The 19062-nt window shown below is 45.8% G+C and overlaps 1 protein-coding gene across 7 annotated transcripts in view; it reads left to right on the top strand.

Moving 5' to 3' along the window:
- Positions 1-19062, top strand: part of Cdadc1 (cytidine and dCMP deaminase domain containing 1) — a 53617-nt gene that overhangs the window by 28297 nt on the left and 6258 nt on the right. Inside the window, exons 9-10 of one of the 7 annotated variants that reach the window (XM_060391101.1) lie at positions 224-284; positions 14267-14310. In XM_060391101.1, the coding sequence (XP_060247084.1) occupies positions 224-284; positions 14267-14295 (90 nt within the window). In that variant the 3' untranslated portion in view covers positions 14296-14310. Of the gene's footprint in view, positions 1-223; positions 285-1486; positions 1804-3839; positions 4100-4137; positions 4804-6654; positions 6732-14266; positions 14311-19062 lie in introns of those variants that run through there. The other 6 variants (XM_060391100.1, XM_021664501.2, XM_021664504.2 and 3 more) reach the window with 6 other exon arrangements.

The raw sequence follows: 19062 nt of genomic DNA, 5'->3' as shown, positions 1-19062 counted from the left end.
TTTCTTCTCTGAGGATTCTTCTCTGATTCTGATTCTGGATCCAGGTAATCTGTTAGATCAGATTGAGGATCATTAAGGTCATTGCCTTAGTAGACATGGAGATTGACACAGACATGCTAACTCCATTTCTTATACTTTTAAAAGCTCTTTTGATATTGAAAAGCAAGGTACTAATATGCTGTTTATTAACTCATTTTAAGTATATAATTTGTATCTCCTACAGTGGCAGTTGAATCCATCTGAAGCTTATAGTCTTGACCCAAATGAGCCTGAAAGGAGAGAAAGTAAGTATTTCTAAGTATTCTTTTGAGACTACGGTGCTGAGGAGGGAGGGGTAGCGAGTGACTTTTTAATATCAGATGCAGGATATTCTTTTCTAAAGATCAGATTCATTCCTTCAACCAGTCCGTAAGTGTGTGCTGTTATGTGAGGGGCTGTGCGAAGTGCTGCTTGCTCCAGTAACATAAATGACCATGTACAAAGTGAAGCTATAAGTTGCATTTGTTAGAAACCTTGAGCAACAGCATTGTCTTATACCAGCGCAGCCGCTTCTTGGGAATGAGAGAAAACTGTGGAGAGGGCCAGGTGATGAGCGCCCTCTAGAGGAAAGACACAGTGGCCAGGCTGTCCAGAGAGTGGGAAGACTGTTTATGTCAATACCTTAATCAAGCAAAAATTACAAGGGCGTCACTAGTCTTCATAGTTGTTATTTGCATAGTAAGAAAAATGATACTGAGTGCAATATGTCTTTGAGAGTTTTTACAATTCCATAAGTGCATAATTTTGAACATGATGCTATGCAGTTTTATTTTAAAATAGTGGCTCAGTTGTGATTGTTGGGGTTTTAAGTAAATGGAAGTCTCCTGTATATTTTCTTAAGAGCAGCAATAATTTGATTATCTCAAAAAAAAAAAGAAACCAGAAATACAAAGGTCTCTATGAAACATGAATATCTCATTTATTATTTAAACCCTGGAAAAATACATAACTACTACATTTTCTTTTTTAAAATTTATTAAAGAATAAAAAAATAAAAGATATGACACTGATCAAAGGTGTTTAAGGGCCGGTGAAAGTGTTGTATGGTCAGGAGAGGGGGAGCGTGCTCAGTGTAGAAAGTGAGAGTGTTGTGTGTTAGGAGAGGAGGGTGCTCAGTGTGGAAAGTGAGAGTGGTGTGTGGCCAGGAGAGGGGGGAGGGTGCTCAGCATAGAAAGGGAAAGAGTTGTGTGTTAGGAGAGGGGGAGAGTGCTAACTGAGAAAGTGAAAGTGTGTGTTAGGAGAGGGTGGGAGTGCTCAGTGTGGAAAGTGAGAGTGTTGTGTGGTCAGGAGTGGGGAAAGTGCTCAGCGTAGAAAGGGAAAGTGTTGCATGTTAGGAGAGGGTGGAAAGTGCTCAGTGTAGAAAGTGAAAGTGCTGTGTGGTCAGGAGAGGGGGAGAGTGCTCAGTGTAGAAAGACACACACGTTCCTCTATCTTTGTTGAAATTAAGAGCATCTGTCCATCAAAAGATCCTACTAAGAGGGTGCAAAGGCAAGCCATGGAACAGAAGACATGCACCACTTAAAAGCAGCTAAGGGCCCGTGTCCGTTTCCCACACCTGCGTCTCAGGAGGAGGAGGACCTGCTGCCGGGGAATCCTGGGAGTGGAGGCCAGGACAAGGAAGGCTGCTGGTCTTCAGGCACTGTCCTACCACCAGTGTTTGCTTCTTTGTGACAGTTCATGAAGCTCAGCTTATATTTTGATGCATTTTTAAATAAGAATTTGATATTAATAAATAGTATGGTTATCTCCTTTTCAACCACGGAACAGCTTCATAGTGTATAATTTACTTACCATGAATTCACCCCTTTAAAGAACAGAACTCACTGGCCTTTGTGCATTCAGAGCTGTGTACCCATCACCACAGTGTAACTTCAGAGGGTTTGATTACTCTACAAAGAAATGTGATGCCCATTATAGTTGCCCTGTCCTTCCCACCCCCAGCCCCAGTCAACCCCAGCAGCCTTACAGATTTGCCTCCACTGGCCATTTAATATGCATGGGCTCATATGGGGTGTGGTTCCCTTTTAAACTTCAATTCTGTTAAGAAACAGGAGAGTCAGAGAAATGAAAGCTAAACTTCCACTCTTGCCACATGAAGCTTGAGTCCTGGCCATTTCGAGCTGCCCAGTTGTCGATATGGGAAGGGGCAATCTCAGTGACAGTGGCCAGAGCACACACAGAAGGGAGGTGGGATCCTGAGTGACCTTCCCAAGAACACTATGCTTTAGAAACAGCCCAAGTAAAGCATTATTTTAAACATACTAGACTTCCAAGATAATAAAGGGAATTCAGGGACCCATATTCCCCTCAGAAAACAGAGGAAGAATCTGTGTGATTAGCAAAGTAAGCGAAACCAGTGTCAGAGGAGACCCAGGACAGCCATAGACGTGGCCACACAAGTCAGTGGGGGTCTGCTGAAGGTGGAGAACTGAGCCTGAGGCCTCCCTTAGGTTTCCAGCTCCTGAGGAGGCCTCAGGCTCCTGCTCAGGTGTCCCCAGGGCTCCCACAGCAGAGGCAAGTGCAGTTTACTCAGAGAGGATGTTCATCAGTTTAGAGCCACAGCGTGTATGTGACAGCATAAATGAAAAGCCACAAGCGTGGAGGGTGAGCCCCACGAATGGAGTGAATAGAAAGCTCGCTCACTGCACTAACTGCGCTGTTAGGCAGTCGTCTGTACCAGAGCTACCAAACAGATAGGAAAATGTAAGTGAAAGAGCCCATTGACAGGGCTGGAGAGATGGCTCAGAGGTTAAGAGCACTGGCTGTTCTTCCAAAGGTCCTGAGTTCAATTCCCAGCAACTGCATGGTGGTTCAGAACATCTATAATGAGATCTGGTGCCCTCTTCTGGCCTGCAGGCATACAAGCAGGCAGAAAGAACACTAAAATAAATAAATTGATTTTTTTTAAGAGTCCATTGAAATGTGAAGCCACATGTGGTGGCATATGCATCTACTTTCAGCTCCAGGGAAACTGAGGCAAGAGGATTGCAATTTGAGGGATAGCATGGGTGGTAGTATGAACAAATTATTATGAAAAGGGATCAGACAATTTTGAAAATGGAATTTGGAGAATTGAAAAACTGGTTGTTAAACAGTAGGTGAAGTAAGATGCTGTTTTATAATAGGCACATGTTAGTACTTAAGGGACACAGCTTAACAATACACTACCTGATCCCTACTTCATGATGACAAGCTCTTACCTCACTAATGCTCAGGACTAAATCCCAAGAATTAAAGATTGGGGAAAAGATAATTTAGAAGGTGGGTTTTCTATAGAAAATTATAAATAATTTTATGACCTGGAGTAATATATTTTATTATATATTATATACTAATATATAGTATAGTACACATGTACAGATAAATGCTGATTATAAAAGAAAATAATAAATAATGGATAAATTAGGATACATTCCTAGCAAAGACTTCACCAAGCACTATTACAAAGGAAAAATTAAAAAGTCGGGCATGGCTTCCAGTTCCCCTTGGGAAGATGACTCTGGGAGTTTTATCCAAAAGCTAGAAGCACAGGCTGGGAGGGAACTTTCAGGCGGTAGGTGTGTTCACTGGGGAGTCACAGGTGTGCGGTTATGCCAAGCTCACTGGGTTCTGTACACATGTAGCTTGTGGTGCCATTAAAGCGGCTAGTAACCAAGAGCTGGGAAGAGCCTGAAGCTCATGCTTCTGAGAAGGCCAACTTCCTGTCCTTGGAGCCTGTGAGTGCGAGACCCAGTCTCACTGCTCACAAACAGTTCACGCCTCTCTCAGGAGGATAAGCAGGTATATTTTGTCCCTTCTAGATGAATAATGACTGCTGCACACTCCTCACCCCAAGAAAGTTCTGTGAGTTATCTGCTGTCCACAGCTGAGTGAATCCAGCTTTCAAGGCTTACTATCTGTGAGCTGTGTAGAATCAGTACAGACTGAAAGCATTTTAGAGTGTGGGATGTTGCGATGGGTGAGAAGTTGAAGGTGGAGGGAGATAAAATGCACATTCCTTTGCCATAAGCATGGTTTGTCCTCCCAGCCTGAATGGCGAGAAAAGTCCCCATGGGCTCTGTGTGTGCTTCCTGACATGAAGTTATTCTTGCATGCTAGACGGTGTATTGAGGCGCAGGTCTACAAAGGAAGAGCAGCGCAGCAGCAAGAGGCCACGTCTGGAAACCCGCTCTGCAGGCCGGGCTACACTGCAGTGACCTGTGTGCTGGCTTACTGCACCTCTCAAATTCGAATGTGGGGTTGTGAATGACAGAAAAGCTTTTACTGGGCTGAATTCTAATGAGCCTATGAGTGATGCTCTCAATGCGTTTCGATGTGTTGCTTCTGAGCATACCAGGTGTTCTTTCCTTACACTAAATAGGATAGCAGCAGCATGAGACCAGTGGAAAACTGACAGGACCTTTCGCTGTTCATCTGAACTCTATGCAGCTAGTTTCAAAAGGGCTCATTCACAGAAGGGGATCTTTTGACATACAGCAATTCCTTTGACTTACAAGGATGACAGTTGGTAAACTGCTCCAGGAAATAAAATGACCTGGCCATCTTTTAAGACTCCATGTGTAGCTAACCAAAAGGCTGAATTACCCTGAATCCTTCCAAAATCTGTTGAAATTGACTCAAAGTTGTGTCCATTCTCTACTTCGAGTATGTAATATAAATTGCCTGGGGATTTATGTCAGTCATGCAGTGTTGTGAGAGCACGAGCATGGCCCCAAGTTCCCTCCCTAGCACTACAAGACAAATAAAATGTTAATCTCATCTAAATGTGTTGTTGTTGTTGTTGTTGGGGTCTTGACCTTTAGCCCGGGCTCTTCTCAGAAATCACCTTGTAGTGCAGACTAGTCTCAAGCTCACGGCTGGTCTTCCTTCCCTGCCTAGACTCCCAAGTGCTCGTTCAGACTCGGGCACTGTCATGGCCAGCCTCTCGAAGTTCCCAAGCGCTCGTTCAGACTCGGGCACGCCATGGCCAGCCTCTCGAAGTTTTGCTGTATAGGTTCACATTAGCTTGTTGGACCATGGTGCAGTTATGTCACTGGTTTGGGTGGTGACAGAACGACACTCTGAGGCAGTTCTGATGTTTGATATCGCCAGTGGTAACTAAATGGTCACTAGTGGTAAGCTTCAAATTTGATGATTTAGAACTAGGAAGATAGCCCAGTCAGTAAAATGCTTGCCTTTCAAGCATGAAGACCTATGTTGAGTCCCCACAGAACCCAAATTAAATTAAAAGAACAAAGCTAGGCACATTGGCACACACTTAGATCTCTTGGGTTTGCTGCTGGCCAGCCTAGCCTACATAGTGAGTTCTGGACCAATGAGATACTATGTCTCAGAAAACCAGGTTGCTAGCACCTGAGGAACAACAACTCAGGTGCAAACTGATCATGATATGAATACAGAAGACTCATTTGACCATTAGTACCAGCTCCTGCACACCTCCCAGCCCTACACCTAACCACCTAACATCAGTGCATCATGACTTTGAAGTTGAAGAGAAGGCATTTTAAGAACATTTGCAAAGCTCAGAAATATCCATATTTAAGATAAAAATGAACATCTCCTGAGTGGGTGGATGAAGAGTGGGTCTCTGATTCTTGTGTCTTCTCTTGGGGCTCTTTTCCTTCTGTTGGTTTGCCTTGTCCACCTTCGGTGTAATGGTTTTGTTTTATCTTATTGTATTTTATTTTGTTTTTAAAATCTGATTATTTGAAAAGAGAAAGAAAAAGGTGCCAAAATTAAGCCAGCAATAAAAAAAAGTCACCATCTTCATTCTAAATTTGATAAACAAGACAAGCTTCCAATTAATTAAGGAAATTCTGTGACAAGCCCTTCCCCTGGCCAACAATGAGGGGAAATCAATACAATTCTACAATTCAAATGAGGACAACTCATTATGGATATTCCTGCTGATGTAGTCACTGGTTGAAAAGTAAAAGAAGCTTTATTTTTAAACTCATAATCAAAATGTCCAAATTGTACACACAGATATATTTGGCCCTCTGCCATGGAGCTCTTATTGGGAAAAAGCATTCAGACTCCTAAAGGTTTAAATATCTGTCCAAGGGTTATTGATTCAGATTCCCAGGTGTGATGGCATTGGTAGATGGGGCTGGAGAGATGCCTCTGGTTAAGAGCACTGGCTGCTCTTCCAGAGGACCTGAGTTCAATTCCCAGCATCCGCATGGCAGCTCCCAGCTCTCTGTAACTCCAGTTCCAGGGGATCTGACACCCTCACACAGACATACAGGCAAAACACCAGTGCGATAAAATTTAAAATAAATTATTTTTAAAAAGCCCTCCATCTACTGCCTAAAAAACGTTTACACAACTGCTTTTATTGTTTTATGTGAATCCTAATACCACATTGACTGGTCATACAGTACTTTAGTTATGAAACAGAGATTTGAATGCTTGACATGGATAAAAGAGTCAGTTCCAGGGTTGATACCTGTGCTGATACCTGTGCTCGTATGTCAATCATTGTCTTGAAGTACAGGTCTACTAGCTGGGTCAAGGTGGAGAAGCCAGTTCATGGCTTTGATATAGGGACTGTGTCTCAAATATGACAGAGCTCAGAATTTCTTTTTTTCTTTTTTTTTTTTTTTTTCAATGCAGTTTATTCAGGAACTTTGAACAATCATCTGACCCTGGGGAAAGCCAGCCCACAGCTTAAATAGCCTCTGGGTAGCCAACCCCAGCGTGCCACGTGGGCAATGCAGATAGGTCCACATACACGGAAGCAAGCCAGATCCTCAGCCTTAGCCAAATATGGAGTTGTTTGTGACAGAGAGCACTCGCCATCGGGAAGGTGGAAGGCGGAAACCAGCTCCATCTTTAAGGTGCGGCATTACGCAGCTCTCTACAGTTCCCCCTTTTTGTTTTAGATGCATCAGGCAAGAGTAGAGGTCTGATCTCTGATATTAGGAATAAATTGGGACTTTGTACCGATGTTCCTTTAGGTGTCATCCACCCAAAGAGCATCAGACCCGTCCGATACCTTTTTCTCAGAGACAGGACCTGGGGCATCAACCCGCATGCAATCAGACATGCTCTTCTCTGGGTCGAAAGCAACTGACCCTGAGTGCAGTGCTTAGTCTCACATCCTGAGCGTAACATTTTAGCTCCCATGCTTGGGGAGACTGTCCTGCTTCAATGGCTGTAAAGGCCTGAATGATCATGGCTGCATTACGCTGTTGTGAGACTCTAATCTTGCATATACACCACAGGCAAACCAAAGAGACCAACACCAGAAGGCCTGCTAATGCTCCCATGCCCGCCCATTCCTTCAGATGATTCATGGCTGCAGCAATCCGTGATGATAATCCTGTGGCTAGTCCCGCGTCCACTCTGGTAGAATATATCGTGACAATGGCCACTCTCAGCTGCTCCATCATAGTATCGAATTCTCCAGTCCAATTACCTAAAATATAGCTCGACAATTGTTTAGACAGATTTGCAGCACAGGAAAAATTCTCATGTTGTATGCTAGTGACTCAAAGTCCAGCATATTTTCATTGACAGCCAAGTTGAGCGATTTGCCATAGGGTATCAATTTGCTCCTGCATGAGGTCAATCCTCTGATTGAACACAATCAAGCCTCCTTTTAGTTGAGCATTAATTCCTTTTTGTACATCTAAGGCATGAGCTACATTGGCTAAAAGATTATTCAGGGTCTGAGCAGTCTGCACAGCATGACTCATGGCTAATGCCCTGGTGGTAGCTCCAACAGCTGCCAATGAGATGGCAGTAACAATGGGGGCTGTAATTCCAAGATCCCTTTTCTGTCTGAAGAGAGTCATAGCATGAGGGGCATCAACGGGCACAGGCACCCAACGAGGCGTGCGAATAACCAGGGCATACCTAAATTCACTAGCATTCCAGCATTGGGCAAAAAAGCAAGTATCATTACCACAATTACTTGGCTCTATCTGGCTAATAATGAATAAAAATGGGGGATATAAACAAACAGGTGTGGGCTTATAGGAAATATTATGAGAAGCCTTAACCCCCTCGTTGGAACATCCTGCATCAGTTCTAGAACTAGCAGTGGTGGTGTCCGAGGTCTGAGTAGGTTCAGGAGACCATTGCCCCCAGGGGCGAGACCTGCTCCATGTAAATTGACTAACTCCATGTTTTCCTCCACTTTTGAAAGTCATTTAAGGTTCTTAAATTATTTTTTCCTTTTTTTTAAAAAATTTTTCATCAATTACACTTTATTCATTCTGCATCCCCCCATAAGCCCCTCCCTCCTCCCCTCCCAATCCCACCCTCCCTCCTCCCTCTGCATGCATGCCACTCCCCAAGTCCACTGATAGGGGAGGTTCTCCTCTCCTTTCTGATCTTAGTCCATCACTTCACATCAAAAGTGGCTGCATTGTCCTCTACTATGGCCTGGTAAGGCTGTTCCCCCCTAGGGGGAGGTGATCAAAGAGCAGGCCAATCAGATTATGTCAGTCCCTCTTCACATTACTATGTAACCCAATTGGACTCTGAACTGCCCTGAGCTACATCTGTGCAGGGGTTCTAGGTTATCTCCATGAATAGTCCTTGGTTGGAGTATGAGTCTCTGGGAAGTTCCCTGTGTTCAAATTTTCTTGTTCTGTTGCTCTCTTTGTGGAGACCCTGTCCTCTCCAGATCTTACTATTTCCCAGTTCTTACATAAAATTCCATTCACTCTGCCCAACAGTTGCCCATCAGGCTCAGCATCTGCTTTGATAGTCTGTAGGGCAGAGGCTTTCAGAGGCCCTCTGTGGTAGGTTCCTAGGTTGTTTCCTGTTTTCTTCTTCTTCTGATGTCCATCCTCTTTGCCTTTCCGGATGGGGATTGGACATTTTAGTTAGGGTCCTCTCTCTTGCTTAGTTTCTTTAGATGCACAGGTTTTAGTGGGTTTGTCCTATGTTGTATGTCTATATGAGTGAGTATATACCATGTGTGTCTTTTTGCTTCTGAGACAGCTCACTCAGGATGATCCTTTCCAGGTCCCACCATTTACCTGCAAATTTCATGATTTCCTTATTTTTCATTGCTGAGTAATATTCCATTGTGTAGATGTACCACAATTTCTGCATCCATTCTTCAGTTGAGGGGCATCTGGGTTGTTTCCAGCTTCTGGCTATTACAAATAAAGCTGCTACAAACATGGTTGAGCAAATGTCCTTTTTGTGTACTTGAGCCTCTTTTGAATATATGTCTAGGAGTGGTATGGCTGGATCTTGGGGAAGCACTCACTATTCCTAGTTGTCTGAGAAAGCGCCAGATTGATTTCCAGAGTGGTTGTACAAGTTTACATTCTCACCAGCAGTGGAGAAGGGTTCCCCTTTCTCCACAACCTCTCCAGCATGTGTTGTCACTTGAGTTTTTGATCTTGGCCATTCTGATGGGTGTAAGGTGAAATCTCAGGGTTGTTTTGATTTGCATTTCCCTAATGGCTAGTGAGGTTGAGCATTTCTTTAAGTGCTTCTCTGCCATTCGGTATTCCTCTACAGAGAATTCTCTGTTTAGCTCTGTTCCCCATTTTTTAAGTGGATTACTTGGTTTGCTGCTTTTCAGCTTCTTTAGTTCTTTATATATACTGGATATGAGTCCTCTGTCAGATAAAGGGTTGGTGAAGATTCTTTCCCAATCTGTGGGCAGTCGCTTTGTTTTGATGACAGTCTCCTTTGCTTTGCAGAAGCTTTTCAGTTTCATGAGGTCCCATTTATTGATTGTTGCTCTTAGAGCCTGTGCTGTTGGTGTTCTGTTCAGGAAGTTTTCTCCTGTACCAATGAGTTCTAGGGTATTCCCCACTTTTTTTCTAGCCGATTTAATGTGTCAGGTTTTATGTTGAGGTCTTTGATCCACTTGGACTTCAGTTTTGTGCAGGGTGATAAGTATGGATCTATTTTCATTTTTCTACATGTAGACATCCAGTTGGACCAGCACCATTTGTTGAAGATGCTATCTTTTTTCCATTGTATGGTTTTGGCGTCTTTGTCAAAGATCAGGTGTCCATAAGTGTGTGGGTTTATTTCTGGGTCCTCTGTTCGGTTCCATTGATCCACTATTCTGTTTCTATGCCAGTACCATGCAGTTTTTAAAACTGTTGCTCTATAGTATAACTTAAGATCAGGGATGGAGATACCTCCAGAAGATCTTTTATTGTAGAGGATTGTTTTAGCAATTCTGGGTTTTTTGTTATTCCATATGAAGTTGAGAATTTTTCTTTCCAGATCTGTAAAGAATTGTGTTGGTAATTTGATGGAATTGCATTGAATCTGTAGATTGCTTTTGGTAAGATGGCCATTTTTACTATGTTAATCCTGCCAAGCCATGAGCATGGGAGATTTTCCATCTTCTCATATCTTCTTCTAATTCTTTCTTCAGAGACTTGAAATTTTTTTCATACAAGTCTTTGACTTCCTTGGTTAGGGTTACTCCGAGGTACCTTATGTCATTTGTGGCTATTGTGAAGGGTGTTGTTTCCCTAATTTCTTTCTCAGCCCTTTTGTCTTTTGTATACAGGAGGGCTACTGATTTTTTTGAGTTAATTTTGTATCCGGCCACTTTGCTGAAGGTGTTTATCAGCTGTAGGAATTCCCTGGTAGAGTTTTTGGGGTCACTCACGTATACTATCATATCATCTGCAAATAATGATAATTTGACTTCTTCCTTTCCAATTTGTATCCCCTTGATCTCCTTCAACTGTCTTATTGCTCTAGCAAGGACTTCCAGAACTATGTTGAAGAGATATGGAGAGAGTGGGCAGCCTTGTCTCGTCCCTGATTTCAGTGGGATTGCTTTAAGTTTCTCTCTGTTCAGTTTGATGTTGGCTATAGGTTTGCTGTATATCGCCTTTACTATGTTTAGATATGTGCCTTGTATCCCTGATCTCTTCAATACTTTAAACATGAATGGATGTTGGATTTTGTCAAATGCTTTTTCAGCATCTAGGGAGATTATCATGTGGTTTTTTTCTTTCAGTTTGTTAATATGGTGGATCACATTGATGGATTTCTGTATATTGAACCACCCCTGCATACCTGGGATGAAGCCTACTTGGTCATGGTGGATGATATCTTTGATGTGTTCTTGTATTCGGTTTGCGAGTATTTTGCTCAGAATTTCTTAGCTGCCTTAAATAGAAGAAAAACTAGCTGTTTAAGAACCTTCGCTTTTTGATGCAATCATAAACTTGGGATGAGTTTGAGTGAAACAGTAGGAAACTATGCTCACAGGAAATAACAGGGAAGACCCCTTTTGATGGTGGTCACTGATCTAGAAAGGTCAACACCCATTCCTCTCCTAGGGAAAATGCACCAACTTATTTGGGTGGAGGAATGGCCCCTCCTCAAGGAAAAACTGTCTGTCCTACAAAAAATACCATAGCAGGCATATTGAGCCATCTACTAGCTCTTGGAGTGCCCCCTTATTTGTTGTAAAAACAAGAAACAATTTTTTTAAGTTTTTTTCAAGATCTTGAAAATAAAAGTTATTTAACCTAAAAAGAAAATCAGTTAACTATCTGATTCTGATATCTAGAAAGGTGCCTAGCATAGCACAGACACTCAGTAAAGTTAGTTTTTAAAGATGTATTTTGGGGGTGGAGAGAAGGTTCAGCGGTTAAGAACACAGGGTGCTCTTCCAGAGGTCCTGAGTTCAATTCTCAGAAACCACATGGTGGCTCCCAACCATCTATAATGAGATCTGGTGCCCTCTTCTGACCTGCAGGTATACATGCAGAAAGCACATTGTATACATATTAAATAAATAAATAAATAAATAAATAAATCTTTAAAAAAAAGACGCATTTTGTGTATCTGGGTGTTTCTCCTACATGCATGTATGTATGTGCTAAGAGTTCAGAAGAGAGCATTGGATCCCCTAGAATTAGAGTTATAAATGGTTGCACATCACCATGTGGGTGCTGAGAACCCAATGCCAGTTCTCTGCGAGAGCACAGGTGTTCAGGATGCTGAACCATCTCTCCAGCCCCCTCAATCAGTGTTTCAGATTCTTTGGGTGACTTGCTAGACCACCTGGACTTCACAGATGGCTATGCAAGAAAAGCTCCCTAATCTCAAGCTGCGAATAGTCCAGTAGGAGATCTAGCTTGGAACTGGTGGTGCAGAAAACAGCTGGCATATAGGCCCTGGCCAGCAGCAGCAGCAGCAGCAGCTCCCGACACTTATTTAGAGACTTGCACTCTTGGAGCTCAGCCCAGAACCCCCAGGGCCAGCAAGCCAGATTTTCAAGGGTGCCCCAGAGGATGCTGGTGACCTTCAAAGCTGAGAGCCCACATTGTGGGTGTAGCTGTAGGAACAGAGGTGACAGAGGAAGGCAACAAATGTTGGGCTGGGGGATTGGGAGGCCCTTGTAGACAGGGAGGTGCTGAGCTGTCTCAGAGTTCAGGAATAAGACGCTCTGAGAGGACAGGCACAGATGGCCTCCAGTAAATGGGCATAGAAAATGGCTGGGCAGCACTGCAGGGCCTGGAGAGCTGTGCCCAGAGCCCATCTGGGTTTGCAGAAGCCACGTGTTGACTCAGTCTCCAAAGTCCCAGACCGGAGGCTTCGTTTGGTCACTGCAGAGATCAGTGTGAACCAAGCAAAACAGTGTCTTCGCTGCTTCCCAAGAGGAGAACAGTTTTAAAAGGATCTTCAGGAGAGAGCACCCCTGCCTGGGTGGTCCATGTTCGTCAGCCAAGTCGGCATGGTCTCTGCGTTGTATTGGATTACTACTGGAACTTTGGTTTTTGACTGTGGCTTTTCTGTTTTTTCCCCTCAATTTATCAAGTTTGAAAATATTCACTCATAAGGCTACCTTTTGATACATGAATGGTTCTGCCTTAGGATCAGCCACAATAGCTTGCTTTTGACACACTTTGGGGCACATTCCATGAAACACCAGGTTTTAGGAGTCTTGGTATTACAGGAGAGCAAGGAAGGCACTTGCCACCTTGAGTTGAATCCCTAGAACCCAGCAGATGAAAGGAGAATCAACTCCTGCAAGTTTTCTTCTGGCCTCTAAATGAGCACACGTGCACACAAACACATGCGCACACACACACATACACACAGTGAGGGGACAGAGTTTATCAAAAGAGTATTGGTAGCAGTGATAGTTGCCACATGGCACTGAACTGAATTGAGCATTTTCCTAAGGGGAGGAGACTCTGCAGCTGCTCTAACCTGGAGCCTGGGTGGCAGCTGGGCCCAGGGGAGCTGGGATGGACCAGGGGTTTGCAGTTTTCTGGCTCCTCTGTGGCCCAGAAGAACCCTCGTTGAGCACTGGGCCTACTGAGGTAGGAAGTGTTCTCACTTGAGTCAGGAGGACCTTGAGGGAGACACCGTGTGGTGCCCGCTTCTATCCCATCCCCCTTGGAACTCCATCTGGTTCCAGCTCTGGGTCACATGATATTCACTTACAGAACTTCAAGTGCCCAAGTGCCCAGCCCCATGATAGGTGCCCAGCCCCATGATAGGTGCCCAGCCCCATGATAGGTGTCCAGCCCCATGATAGGTGCCCAGCCCCATGATAGGTGTCCAGCCCCATGATAGGTGTCCAGCCCCATAATAGGTGTCCAGCCCCATGATAGGTGCCCAGCCCCATGATAGGTGTCCAGCCCCATGATAGGTGTCCAGCCCCATAATAGGTGCCCAGCCCCATGATAGGTGCCCAGCCTGATATGCGACTGAGTCTAACTGGCTTTGAACAGTTTTCAAAGAGACAAAACAGAAATCTCCACTCACAAAGTAGAGTTGAGAAAGTGTGATTTGCTCACAACAGACCAGGCTGAAAGCAATCTTTATTTTCCAAGGAGGCCAGTATGCCTTCCCTCCAACACGTCAGAATTCAGCTTTTTGCTGGTGTACACACACACAGACACACACACACACAACCTCGATCACAGTGTCTTAGTGCGTGGTACCACTGGCATGTGGGTCCAGGTAGCTGTGTCATGGGCCCTCTGAAGTTCTGGAGCTGTGCTTTGGGGACCACCCTTCCTCACCCACCCCAGATTCAGGTGTTACCATGTGGAATCTTAATTGTATGTAATTTCCAGCTTATGGAGCTGATTTTGAAAGCAACTGAATAGAAACTATCAGTATTTGACTGGAAAAAAAAAAGTTAGACCCCAGGACCATCTCACTCTGTGGGACCATGGAGCTGGAGCTTTTCTGTAATTTATTAAACTTTGAGGATAACGATTCCCATTGTGTGATGTTGAGGAGGTTTTTTATGAACTAGGTTTGGTGTGGAGTGGTGAAGACAACTGACAGAGGCAGAGATGAGAGGAGCTGCCCAGAGGGCTACAGACTAACCCAGCTGCTCAGAAGAGACGGAGCTACTGAGCAACCTAGCAGGGACATTGTCCACCCTGTCAAGTTACCCGAGGTTGCGTAGCATGCTCCAGGTTTCCGGCTTTCACTAGCCACCACCCATGCTGGGATGGCCATTGGTGATACAGTTGTCTTTGAGTCGCTTCTTCTACAAACCATGCTTCTCCCTCATTTCCTGTAAGTAACCCCAATAAACTCATTGGCTCACCAAGCTGTTGGCATCTGTACTTTGTTGTCAGTTCTGGAGAGAATGAATGTCATTCAGGTCTCCCTAGGAACAGCATCTCACAACAACCTCCCTTCAGACAGGCTCTCTAACTGGCTGACGCTCACAAATTAGGCTAGCCAGCGAGCCCCAGGGAGCCTTCTGTCCTTGCCACCACAGCGCCGAGATTACTAGCATGCACCATTACGCCTGGCATTTGTACATGGGTTCTGAGGTTCAAACTCATGTCTTTCGACTTTCAAGGTAAGTGCTTTCCCACCGGAGCCATTCCCTAGTGCCATCCTGGTTTCCTCTCTCTGCCCAGACAGAGGACTGCTGAGAGGGGTACAGTGACTGGATGTCTCCAGGCTCTTGTTCTCCTGAAGGCCTCCACCCTCACACTGCAGCTGCAGTCTCATTTGCGTACTCTCAGAAATCCCACGCAAATGTAGAGTGTGTGTGCGCGCTGCTGAAAGGTTACATCCACGTCTGAGGAGAAGCCCAATGTCGCCAGCTAACAAGAGTCTACCCACCCTCACAGACAGGCAGAAAGCCACATTTGAGATGATTATATATATGGCAAGGATAAATCTCTCTTTCTTGACTGAAGTTGCTGCCAAAGTGACAGGTGAACCCCAATTCCTGTCTCTGCTCCCTCAGGGTTGGCCGGAAGTAGAAAGGTAGGCAGGCATCCAGATGCCCACCCAGGTGTTCTCTAAAGAGCCTTTCAAGACTCTCTGGAGCAAGCAAAATAACAGTTGAGTAAATGTGCACCATTCACTGCAGTGAGCATAGTTTGGTTTTGCTTTGAAGAGCTGGGGCTGGATCCTGAGGCCTCACAAACAAGCACCATTGAGCTACATCCTGACGACCCACCCTCTTTACCTTCCATAGCGCCTGCTGTCTCCCAGGGGAGTTGCTGACTCTTGTTACATACATGCTAAAAGAATCAGTTCAAGTACCCAATGCATTTATCATAAGCATTTATGTAATTATCCTGTTTATCTATGCCTTTCCTAGAATTGAATAGAATCTTCCTACATGGATAGACTACACACTGTTTGCTTCTGTGGCCGCTTGCTGAGTCTCATCTAAGGTTTTTCTAAAGCCAGATTTTTTTTTTTTTTTAGAGTAGTAAAGCTTTGGTGAACCCAGGGGATATCTTGCTCACCCTGGGGCATGCATTCATGTGGGCCACTGACATCAGCTAGCCAGGGGTTAGCACAAAGGACCGCAGGGGTTCTGGGTGTAATAATTTTCTATTATTGGCGATCATCCTGGACTTTGCTGGAGTGCAGCTCTACCCACCAGGCGCCCTTTGCATCAGCCAGAAACATCCAGAAGAGCAGGACCCTTACACGGAATGCTGTGCTTGGTGAGGGCCCTGTTCAAGAAGCAGTGGATAAATACACCCATCCCTGTGTGGCCATCTCTTCGGGTCTTCTCCAGGTGTGACTGGTCACTCAGGCTAGGTTCTAAGGCTCTGAGGAGGAAGCATGCCTCCCCTTTTAAAATTACACTGGGATGGACCTCTACACCAAATTGATATTTCTGTGGAGTAGCCTCGCCCCATCCCTCCCTTCTCCATCACTGGTCTTTAGCAGGGACACAGGCCTCTTTGTCTCATTCTCTACCACATGACTACCCATCAGTCCTTGAAGATGGTCTCTGTGTTCCACCATCCCATGACAGCCTCCCACCCATTCTGAAGGCTCACCATGTCTGTATGCAGAAGTCTGCAAAGTGACTGTAAAGGACTTGTCACTTCAGGGGTTTCATTCCACAAGGCAATGTAGGGGTAATTTCCAACCTAGTCAAGGAGATGGAGCCTCAGGACAATGGATGTAACCGCTGTTGGACTGCACAGCCCCTGAACCTACTACCCCAAATTCATAATCTGCATGGAGGTCATGACTCTTGTCCAGCCTCTCCCTCTGACGTCACCTTTCTTCTCATGTGGAACCGTTTCCTATGTGAGATGATCCCAAGTTTTACCTTTCCTGCTTTCACACTTGTCTTAGTCACTGTTCTATTGCTGTGAGGAGACACCATGACCATGGCAACTCTTATAGAAGAAAACAGTTAATTGGGGATGGCTTATAGTTTCAGAGGTTTAGTCCATTATCATCATGGCAGGGAGCATGGCAGCGGGTAGGTGTGGTGCCTGAACTGAGAGAGAGAGGGAGAGAGAGAGACAGAGAGACAGAGAGCGGGAGGGAAGGAAGGAGAGGGAGAGAGGCAGAGACAAAAATAGAGACAGAGACAGGATCTGGCATGGGCTTTTAAAACCTCAAAGCCCACCCCTAGTTCCTCCAACAAGGCCACACTTAATTCTTTTCAAATAGTGCCACTCCCTGATGGCTAAGCATTCAAATATATGAGACTATCGGGGCCATTCAAATCACTACAACACTGTTCACCAAAGTGCTTTGTCAGTGCCTCCCTCAAGAGGCAGTGCAGATTTCTCCATCCTTGACTTTGTGGTCAACAGCAAGAGGCAGAGATGACCCAATCCAGTTCTGAGATCAGCAACCCGTAGGCTTCTCATTGCTTTCTGTTTGAGACAGGGTCTTGCTGCATATATAGCCCGGGCTGACCTTGAGCTGGACATCCTCCTGCTTCAGCCTCTTAGTGCTGGGATTGCAGTAGGGCATCCTCAGGCAGGCTCTCCATTCATTTGTTTGCACTGCAGCTGCCGGCAGACACTCAGCGCTGTCCAGGCTACTGAGCTGGAGAGCCTTCCTGGGCGTGAAGTTGCTGTGCTTTGGGGAACTTGTTTTGTGCCACTTACTCAGCTTTCAACAAGCAAATCCCTGCCATATTCCTGTCCCTTCCATAACTGGAAGCCCGGGCTGGCTTGCTCGGCACCCTCACCTTCATTCACTCACAATGTTTTCCACTCCTAATAAGTCAAGCCCTCCTGGTCCCCACAGCCTTTCCCCATGGACATCTCTCACTTGCCAAGGAGACCCCTGCCGCAGGTTCTTGTTTCCCACTGCCTTGGTCCAGCGCTGCCCCATCCCCACTCCCCAGCTCCCTGTCACACCCATGTGTCTCTTGCTTTGTCTTCTTCCACACCACAGAGTAAACGGCCACTGGGCAGCTCCTTCAGAAGGGTCTGGCCACTGGCTAGAGAAGCGTGAGTGTGCGGGACGGGAATGACCTGGATCTAGATATGCAGTTACTGCGAGAGTCCAAGCGCAAGGTGACACAGACTGGCAAGCACAGGGGCCAGCAGAAGCCCTTGTTAGAGTAGCTTAGGGTTTTCCACCTCGTTTCTCTGTTTAGTTTTTATAGTGCGGGAAGGAGCCCGGGGCCTCCAGCATGCCAGGCAAAGTGCTAAGTGAACCATGAAGCTACATTCCCAGCTTAAGGGTTTTTGATTGAGGACCCAGGAATGCCACTGTGTTTTGACCCGTGGTCGCATTTTACCCAGTCTTGCAGCTTGCTTAGCTCCTTGTCAGCTTTGCTACATGTGCTGCGTGAGCAGACCTTGCTGCGTGAGCAGGCCTTGCAGAGTCCCAACATGCAGTCATTTTATCAGTGGGTTTCAGCTCAGCCACACAGATCCTGTCACCTACAGAGTCCCCAGGACTCCAAAAAGAGCATTGTTTTAGCCAACAGAGGGCAGCATGGTCCAAAAGTTGAAGGCGAGGCCATTTGGAAGAGTGACTAACTTGTCTTAAGTATCACTGGAAGATTCTGGAATGCAGATAAGAAAGGGGAGGTACAGCTCTGCCGAAACCCTGGACCCGTGAGAGCCTGCGAACCATCGACAGGCAGGTGCATCGTGAGCTCCGAGGTCATGGGACTCTCAGGAGCCTTGGAGATGAAGTCGTCAGGGTGTACAGATTCTAAATGCAAAGTCAGGAGATGCAGACAAGTGAGGGAACATTAGTGTGCTGTCACTGGAATGTAGGATCAAGGAGGGTGCGAGCTAAGAGGAGACAGGGCTGTGCCAAGAGGCTGCCTCTGGGTTGGGATGTGGCTCAGTTAGCAGAGCACTTTCCTGGCAGGAGTTCCCTGGCCTCAGGTTCCACCCTCAGTACCACAGTCTCTGTGGGTGGCAAGGGGAGAGGGTCAGGAGGCCATGGTTGTCCTGAGCTACCTAGGGCATCTGAGGCTGACTTGGAATCCATGCCACTCTATCAAAAAGAAAGGCTGATTCTTTCCCTTTCCCCGGGCTGGCATGGGGTGTCAGATGGGCACAGGACATGATCCCCTGCAGAATGTCACCTGCTGTATCTGGCCACACTGAAGGCCGGAAGGCCAGGAAGAGGATGTCAGGAGGTGGGAGGGTAGCGAGGGTGGGTAGTGGGCTCCTCCAAGTGTGAGGAGGTGCAGCTCAGCACTCACTGCAGTGTTGAGGGTAGAAGCAGGGGTGGGGCAGGCAGGCTGCAGACAGAAAGGTTTTCAAGGTGGGCTCCAGTGAGCCAAGTGAAGCGCAGAGGAGAGGCTAGTGAGGTCAAGCGGATGCCTACGGACCCCAAGGCCGACAG

The sequence above is a fragment of the Meriones unguiculatus genome, chromosome 9 (assembly GCF_030254825.1).
Source record: "Meriones unguiculatus strain TT.TT164.6M chromosome 9, Bangor_MerUng_6.1, whole genome shotgun sequence".
Taxonomy (NCBI): domain Eukaryota; kingdom Metazoa; phylum Chordata; class Mammalia; order Rodentia; family Muridae; genus Meriones; species Meriones unguiculatus.
This window is presented reverse-complemented; position numbering and strand designations above follow the sequence as displayed.